Below are 9,667 nucleotides of genomic sequence, written 5' to 3' on the forward strand. Positions count from 1 at the left end.
TACTGCAGTACTTTACATAAGTTCTTTCCTTCACACTAACTGCTGTGAGTGGCTTTTCTGCTATGACAAAGAGATAAAGATAGGGGAGCAGACATAAGTAGTTAAAATAAGATATGGGGGGGGGGTGCCTGGGTGGCTCAGTGGGTTAAAGCCTCTGCCTTCAGCTCAGGTCATGATCCCTGGGTCCTGGGATTGAGCCCCACATCAGGCTCTCTGCTCAGCAGGGAGCCTACTTCTCCCACTCCCTCTTCCTGCAGCTCTGCCTACTTGTGATCTCTCTCTCTCTGTGTCAAATAAATAAATAAAATCTTTAAAAAAGATAAAATAAGATATGGAAGGTGAAACAGACAAGCCTTAGCTCATATCCTTGATCATTTACTAATTACATACCTAAATACGAGCAAATATCCAACCATTATAACCCTCAGTTACCTAATATGTAAACCAGGCATACTGGTATTTGTTCTGCATAAGAAGTGGGAGTAATAAAACCAAGCGATGGGCTATTTTTTTTTAATTCCAGTGTAACATACAGTATTATATTAATTTCAAGTGTACAATATAATGATTCAACAATTCCCGATATAACTCTGTGCTCATCAAGATAAGTTTACTTTTAAGCCCATTCTATTTTACCCATTCTCCACCTACCTCCTCTCTATTATCTGTTTATTCCCTATAGTTAAGACTCTGTTTTTGATTTGACTCTTATTTTTCCCTTTGTTCATTCGTTTTGTTTCTTAAATTTCATATATGAGTGAAATCATTTGGCATATGTCTCTGTCTAATGGGCTTATTTCATTCAGCATTATACTCTCTGGGTTCATCCATGCTGTTGCAAAAGGCAAGATTTCATTCTTTTTTATGGCGGAATGATATTTCATTATGTGTGTGTGTGTGTGTATCTCCCATCTTTATCCATTTGTCTATCGATGGACACTTGGGTTGCTTCCATAATTTGGCTATCACGAATAATGCTACAATAAATATAGGAGTGCATAAGAGCCACTCTTAAGCATAGAACGAAAAAGAGACTAGTTCTCTCTGATATTTATTTACATGCCCCATATTACTGAGACCTCAGGGTCTCTGAGCACTAACATGGGTCAGGGACAGACATAGAACTGGAGCTACCTGACTGAAAAGACAAATTCTGTTTCATACTACATTACATGGTGGGAAAATAAATATCTACCATGGATTTTCTTCTTTTCTTTCTACATAAAATTCCCAGAGGAAAATGACAGCAGAAAATCACTCTACAGTGACCGAGTTCATCCTCGCTGGGCTAACAAAGAAACCAGAACTCCAGCTGCCCCTTTTCTTCCTCTTCCTAGGAATCTATGTGGTCACTGTGGTGGGGAACCTGGGCATGATCACGCTGATAAGGCTCAGTGCTCACTTGCACACCCCCCTGTACTACCTCCTCAGTAGCTTGTCCTTCATTGGTCTCTGCCATTCCACTGTCATTACCCCCAAAATGCTGGTGAACTTTGTGACAGAGAGGAATATTATCTCCTACCAAGCATGCATGACTCAGCTCTACTTCTTCCTTGTATTTGTTATATCAGAATGTCACATGTTGGCTGCAATGGCATATGACTGCTATGTTGCCATCTGTAACCCATTGCTTTACAATGTCATCATGTCTTATCAGGTTGGCTCTGGGATGGTAGTTGGGGTATATATCATGGGCTTGACTGGTGCCACAGCTCACACTGGCTGCATGTTAAGAGTGCTTTTCTGCAAAGCTGATAGGATCAACCATTACTTCTGTGATCTCTTCCCACTCCTGGAGCTTTCCTGCTCCAGCACTTACATTAATGAGGTGGTAGTTTTGTGTTTCAGTGCATTTAATATCCTTGCCCCTAGCCTGACGATCCTTAGCTCCTACGCCTTCATCCTGTCCAGCATCCTCCGCATCCGCTCCACTGAAGGCAGGTCCAAAGCCTTCAGCACCTGCAGCTCCCACATCACAGCTGTGGCTGTCTTCTATGGACCTGCTGCTTTCATGTACCTGCAGCCATCATCTGTGAGCTCCATGGACCAAGGGAAAGTGTCCTCTGTGTTTTATACCATCATTGTGCCCATGCTGAACCCCCTGATCTATAGCCTGTGGAATAAGGATGTCAAGGTTGCCCTAAACAAGATCCTTGAAAAAAGAAGAAAAGGGGTATTTTGCCTGAGCAAAAATTTATAATTCTCCAATGAGGTTTGATAAGGAAACAGTCCAAAGACAGCAATGTATGTCTACAAGTAATGAGATTGTTGTGACTACCTGATAATTTGGAAAAACAGTGTAGGAGGAGACTGGATTCATCGTGCCAGTCATATGGAAAGCAGGACCATACAATGGCATGTTTTGGACATAGAATTGGACACCACATGTACATCAGAGAGCACCAAGTATACTGGGGTTAGAAAGCACAGTGCAAACAAATAAAATTTGCAGAATTAGAGTATCGTCTAGGAATAGAATGCACAAAATGGGTATTTTAACATAAATAGGTGAAATAAGTCAAGTACAATTCTTCTGATAATTCTTTAATTATCTTTTAATATGTTTTTCAAGACTTTTAACTTCTACTAGTTATTTGAAAGGACAAAATGTTATAAATGACTGTGATTGTCATATAGCGTTCATAAACTATTTTAATTTTACATGGTTGGTTTGAAGACTGTGACTAATCATAATAGATACCATATACCACCTGCCAGAACTCTATGGTAAGGTCTTACCAGTATGCTTTTCGCCCTCTCTTCTTCTTTTTTAATTCAAGTGTAGTTGACATACAATGTTACTTTAGTTTCAGGTGTACAACATAGTGATTCAACATATGTTATGCTACGTTCTCCACAAATGTAGCTACCATCTGTTACTATACAACACTATTCTAATATCATTGGCTATATTCCCTATACTGTGCCTTTTATTCACATGACTTACCCATCCCATAACTGGAGGCCAGTTTATCCCAATTCCTTTCACCAATTTTGCTCATTTCCCCCAATCCTCTCCCTTCTGGCAATCAAGAGTTTGTTCTCTGCCTTTATGGATCAGATTCTGCTTTTTATTTGTTTATTCATTTGTTTTGATTTTTAGATTCCTCATATGAGTGTAGTCATATGGTATTTGTCTTTCTCAGTCTGACTTATTTCACTTAGCACAATATCCTTTAAGTTCATCTATGTTGTTGCACATGGCAAGATATCATTTTTATGGCTGCATAATATTCCACTGTATAGATATGTCACATCTTCCTCATCCACTCATGTATTGATAGACACTTAAGTTGCTTCCATATTTCAGCTATTGTAAATAATGATGCAATAAACATAAAAGTGCATATATCCTTTTGAATTAGTGTTTTTGTTTCCTTGGGGTAAATATCCAGTAGTGGAATTATTGGATCATATTATGTTTCTATTTTTAGTATTTCGAAGAACCTCTACACTGTTTTCCACAGTGGCTATACCAATTTACACTCCCACCAACAGTACACAAACATTCCTTTTTCTGCACATCCTCACCAATACTTGTTATTTTTTGTCCTTCTGATTTTAGTCATTCTGATAGGTGTAAGGTGATATCTTATTGTGGTTTTCTTTGAATTTCCTTGGTGATTAATATATGGCCAGCCATATATATTCTTTTTATTTGGAAAAAAAATTTTATACTTTTAAAAAAAATTTATTTTTTAAAAATTTATTTTCAGTGTTTCAGAATTCATTGTTTATGTCCCATACCCAGTGCTCCATGCAATATGTGCCCTCCACAGTACCCACCACCAGGCTCACCCGACCCCTCAATCCCCCTCCAAAACCCTCAGTTTGTTTCTCAGAGTCCACAGTCTCTCATGGTTCATCTCCCCCTCCAATTTCCCCAAACTCACTTCTCTCCATCTCCCCATGTCCTCCATGTTATTCCGTATGCTCCACAAATAGTGAAGCCATATGATAATTGACTCTCTCTGCTTGACTTATTTCACTCAGCATAATATCCTCCAGTCCTGTCCATGTTGATACAAAAGTTGGGTATTCATCCTTTCTGATGGCGGCATGATACTCCATTGTATATATGGACCATATCTTCTTTATCCATTCGTCTGTTGAAGGGCACCTTGGTTCTCTCCACAGTTTGGCAACTGTGGCCATTGCTGCTATGAACATTGGGGTACAGATGGCCCTTCTTTTCACTACATCATTATCTTGGGGGTAAATACCCAGTAGTGTAACTTCAGGGTCATAGGGTAGATCTATTTTTAATTTCTTAAGGAGTCCACACTGTTTTCCAAAGTCAGCCATATATATTCTTTCAGCCATATATAGTCTTTGGAAAAGAAGCTCCTCTGCCCATTTTTTAATAAGATTGTTTGCATTTTTTAGTGTTCAGTTGTATAAATTCTTTATGTTCTTCATATATTTTGAATATTAACCCCTTGTTGGATATATCATTTGCAAATATTTTCTTCCATTCAGTAGGTTGCCTTTTTGTCTTATTGATGGTTTCCTTCACTGTGAAAAGCTTGATTTTTTTAAAATTTGAGTATAGCTGACACACAGTGTTACATTGGTTTCAAGTTGATGACAGTGACTCAACTTCTCTATACATTATGTTAGGCTCACCACAAATGTAGCTACCATCTATTACCATAAAACATTATTACAATATCATTGATTATATTCCCTATGCTGTGCCTTTTACTCCTGTGACTTATTCGTTCCATATTCATTCCGTAACTGGAAGCCAGTCTCTCCTGCTCCTCTTCATCCATTTTGCTCACCGCCCCTGCCCCCGTCCTTCTTTGGCAGCCGTCAGTTTGTTCTCTGTATTTATAGGTCTGATTCTGATTTTTTTTGTTTGTTTATTCACCTGTTTTGTTTTTTAGATTCCAAATATGAGTGAAATCACATGGTATTTTTCTTTTTCAGTCTGACTTATTTCAATTAGCATAATATCCTCTGAAATGAGTTCTTGACTTCATTTTCCCTTTCCAAATTTTATATACCTTTCAATGACAAACAGAAGTTTTAATTCTCCATGCATTTCTGACCCCTCCAGGCTATCAGCAGACATACTTCTGGTTCATCTTATCTGCTCTAATAATGCCTTTTCCATTGTTTACTATTAATGTGTGCTTGTGGATATTATCTCTATCAAAATTGTCAAATTCTGAAGAACAAACCATATTTCTTGTTTTAAGATTTGATTATTAATAAGTAACATTTTCCATAGGGTTTATGAATATTCTGTTCTAAATTTTTGCTCTTTTCATAGCAATTGGCAAAAACACCTTTACAAAGAAGGTTGACATCCATTTCTAACAATAATTTAAAGCATTTCAGAGTAAATTTGATTAAGAAAATTTATTGTGATTATTTTCAAAAAGTATATAACATTCAATAAATAGTTTGAATAAAATGTTAAATATGATTTTTATTTCCAATAAAATGATGTAGCCTTTATATAGAACTGAAATGATCTCTATAGCACATATGTTATTATTGCTTCTCATTATTTCTCTTTTAATTTTTGGAAAAAATAAAGTCATCATCTCTCCTTCCTCTTGTTAGGAACTCCTCAGGGGAATATGCAATATTTGTCAGATGCTTTCATTTAGGCCACAAATTAAAACATTCCAAGTGTCACTGTTTTCTGAGTACATTATGAAATCTAAATACAGTTAACAGAGGTCAATGAAAATAAAAACTTTCAGGTTTTCTACTTTGCCTTTGTGGGAAAGAACTTTAAGAAAACTTCTTTAGTGTATGTCTTAAAAATTTCCTGAAATTTTATATTTTAAAATGGCTTGGCATGAAATTCATTGGTGTCCTTACAATATCTCTCACATCCTAAATACTAATATGTAACCTAACAAGAACAATGAATCACACCTATGTGACACTATTAAGCACTTGAGAACAAATGGAGAAAGGGAAGTTCTGTTTCATTTCCCAAGAGTGGATCCTTGTGGGATAAGATTCTAGTGGGAGGCCATTATCATTGTTTGTTAATTAGACATTTATTATCTATACTCAGAGTATAAAATCCTCTCATCCTATCAAACAGCCTTTGAGGGGGACAGATGGCCTTGGGCATCAACTTCACCAGCAATCAAGATCAGTGACTAAAAACAATTGCCAAAAAAAACCTTTTAGACCATGACCCTCTCAGCACTAAGGAGTCTTGCAAGGTTAGTACTCAGAACTATCTACCAGCATCATCATGTCATTTTCCCCTCTAGAACAATGAAGAAGAAAAATACACAGCATTGAACTCTCTGGGAAGAAGAAGGGTAGATCTGAATCTCAGTCCTTGGCTTTTAAAATCTTAGTCTTCCACTCAAGCTCCCTTTCCAGTGCACATACAGATACACGTAGTTATTTATACGTCCTCACCTGTCCTCATCCCATTATTCACACTCTAATGAGCACACGTTCCTTTATTTTCTGTTTCCTCTAGTATAAAGTTATGGCAAATACTTTTTTGTTTACTCATTTCAACTCAAGCAGTGAAGTCTTTGTTGATTTAGTCTCTGTTAACTTATCTCTTACCTTCCTTCACAATTTTATTTAACACCTATTGATTAAAGATCACTGGACACAAAGCACTGTGCCAGGGACTGTGCTGAATTTACAGTCTAGTAGAGAAGGGAAACCAGTAAATAACTAATAATAATTAATAGAAAGTTAAGTAAGTGCTTACATAAACATAGGAAAGGTATTATGGGCACAAAACAATTGGTCATGTTGACTGGGGCTCTCATATTAATCTCCTTAACTAAATGATCCTAACTATTAAATAAGTTTCACAAGGTAGAGGGAATGGAAGAAGAGAAAAGATAAAGGACTATGATGAGTAAAAACTAAGAATCTACTAAATACTCTTGAGGAATAACTAAATAACATCATAACTGTTGGAACAGAAAAAAAGAATACTCTTTTGTTGTTGCCTGATGATATAAATCTTTGAATGACAAGTTGGTTTGAACTTCATTTGGAGACCTTGGAAAATGTTGATAATTTTAAGAGGTTACTATTCAGTAAAAAGTTTCTAAATTTCTGTATATTTTATGTATTTTTAAAATTTTATTATTATTTTAAAGATTTATTGATTTATTTTAGAGAAATAGAGTGAGGGCAAGCAGAGGAAGGGGCAGAGGGAGAGAATCTCAAGCAGACTCTCTGCTGAATGCAGAACCCCACACAGGGCTCGAGCTCACAACCCTGAGATCATGATCTGAGCTTAAATCAAGAGTCGCATGCTTAACTGGCTGAGACACCCAGGATCCATATTGTGTGTATTCACAGAAACAAAAAGAAGATATGTTGAGGAAAGAAATTTTCATTATGGGTTTTCATATCTGCTTTTCATTATGGGAGAGAAAATTGTTGGGCAAATGAAAGATATAATGGAGAGATACTCAATAAATTACAATTAAAACAACATTGATATTTATTAAGTTCTTATCAAGAGTCAGGAACTGTGCTAGGCACTTTGCAGGTATCATTTAATTTTCACATGAGAAAGAAATTAACATTTCCATTTTTGAGATGATTAGTGGAAGTGTAAGACAAAATTATTTGCATCCATGACTATCTACCTTAATATCAGGACCTATTGGAATTATACACAATCATGAAATACTGGAATTGAAAGAGATATTAAGGAGGACTTAATCCAACCACCCATTTAGAGCTTGTATCCATAAACAATAGCCACTAAATGGCCCTTTAGACTGTGCTCTAACAGTTCTGGTTGTAAGATCAAGGTGTATATGATTATTGTCAGGCTTCTTTGATGTGAAACCGGATAGTCCCCCCTATAGTTTCAAGCAGGTCATTTTACCTTATTTTCTTGGAGAAATATAAAATGAGTCCAACACCTTTTAAATGCAGCAATATATCGAAAATTTGGCAGTAACTGTCATGTGCCACATGAATTTTTTGGTTTTTTTTTGGTAATTAAATACCCTCAGTATTTCAGCCATTCATCTAAAGATAAGATTTCTAAATAATTTTTCTGAAATTGTCCACTTTTTTCTAAATCACATATAGTATTCTATCTCAAATTGAAAACACTATTCCAACTATGGCTTGAGTATTAAGAAAATGAATTTCCATTTTCTAGAATCTAGTTTTCTTGTAGTGTAAATGGAATATCTATTAGTCTTTTTTTAAAAGATCACATTGTTGACTAGTATTGAATTGAAACTAATATTTCTAATTGTATTTTGCATGTGTTCTAATAATCCATATCTCTTCCATCCTAAAATTCTGTAGAGAGTACATGCAAAATACATGACAAGAAGACACCTAATGTTTTTCTTCCAAAACCTTTCTCATATTTTGGGAATAAGGGTAGTTTTCTGACCTCCACCACCACCATAATGTCCAATTAACATAAACCATTCATAGTCTTCTGCTTCTCTGGCCACAGAGGTAAAATAAATGATCTAAATTGCAGCCATTAGATCATTCCCCTGGGATTATTTAAATTATAAAGGAAGGAAGATAGTTTTCACTCTTGGAAAGTTGTTGAGGTATAGGTATGTTATGTTCTTACCTTGTGAGGTAGTAGGTCTGGGTGGAGGAAACTAGGACAAGCAGAGAAGCAGAATTCCAGGTGGAATGATATTGCTAGCTGCCCAGTCCTTCAGGTATTTTGTGCAGAAATTCTAGTAAAGAAAATTATTCAGACCAAATTAACAACTTTTCACAGACTTATGAATCCTGTGTTTATTACTTGTAGAAAACATATTACTCTTTCTTATTTTCAACTGAATGACAATTTAATCATTATGACACTTGATTAATATGCCATGGCATTAATATAGACATATAGGATATCCCATGGGATATAGGATGATTATATACATATAGGAAAGAGTCATTAGAAATAACAGCACTTGCATCACCATACTGTAACCTGAAACTAATATTACACTGTATGTTAACTAACTGGAATTTGAATAAAAAGTTAAAAAAAAAAAGAAATAACAGTAGTAACTTCCCTACTAACTGACTCAAAGCATGTAAACTTGGAGTTTTAGTTAGTCTTAGTTAGAAGTTTCTTGAATTTTTCTCTGTCAGCTGGAATCATTGGTTGTCCCAGAGTGATAGAAGAGATTCAAGAGATACCTGCATTAGGAATGACCTTTGCTGCGGGATAAAATAATGATCTACATAAAATTATTCTCTCCCTCACACACATACACACATACATATGTATGCACACATTCACACACCCCACACAAGTACACTCATTTTCTGTTTTTTAAGCTTAGAACCCTTTGAGAGGATAATGGACCCTGGAAATCACTCTACAGTGACTGAGTTCATCCTCGCTGGGCTAACAGAGAAACCAGAACTCCAGCTGCCCCTTTTCTTCCTCTTTCTAGGAATCTATGTGGTCACTGTGGTGGGGAACCTGGGCATGATCACGCTGAAAGGGCTCAGTGCTCACTTGCACACCCCCATGTACTACCTCCTCAGTAGCTTGTCCTTCATTGGTCTCTGCCATTCCACTGTCATCACTCCCAAAATGCTGGTGAACTTTGTGACACAAAAGAACATCGCTCCCTACTATGAATGCATGACTCAGCTCTATTTCTTCCTTGTTTTTGCTATTGCAGAGTGTCACATGTTGGCTGCAATGGCTTATGAC

At 36.3% G+C, this 9,667-nt stretch overlaps 1 protein-coding gene across 1 annotated transcript; it reads left to right on the plus strand.

Moving 5' to 3' along the window:
* Window positions 1-1,216: 1,216 nt before the first annotated feature.
* Window positions 1,217-2,464, plus strand: LOC116874368 (olfactory receptor 8G1-like). Its single transcript, XM_032869032.1, has one exon. It carries the CDS (start codon window positions 1,241-1,243, stop codon window positions 2,198-2,200), a length of 960 nt encoding a protein of 319 aa, XP_032724923.1. The 5' UTR covers window positions 1,217-1,240; the 3' UTR covers window positions 2,201-2,464.
* The last annotated feature ends 7,203 nt before the right edge of the window (window positions 2,465-9,667 follow it).

Source organism: Lontra canadensis, unplaced genomic scaffold, assembly GCF_010015895.1.
Source record: "Lontra canadensis isolate GAN:19392208 unplaced genomic scaffold, GSC_riverotter_1.0 scaffold36, whole genome shotgun sequence".
NCBI classification, from domain to species: Eukaryota; Metazoa; Chordata; class Mammalia; order Carnivora; family Mustelidae; genus Lontra; species Lontra canadensis.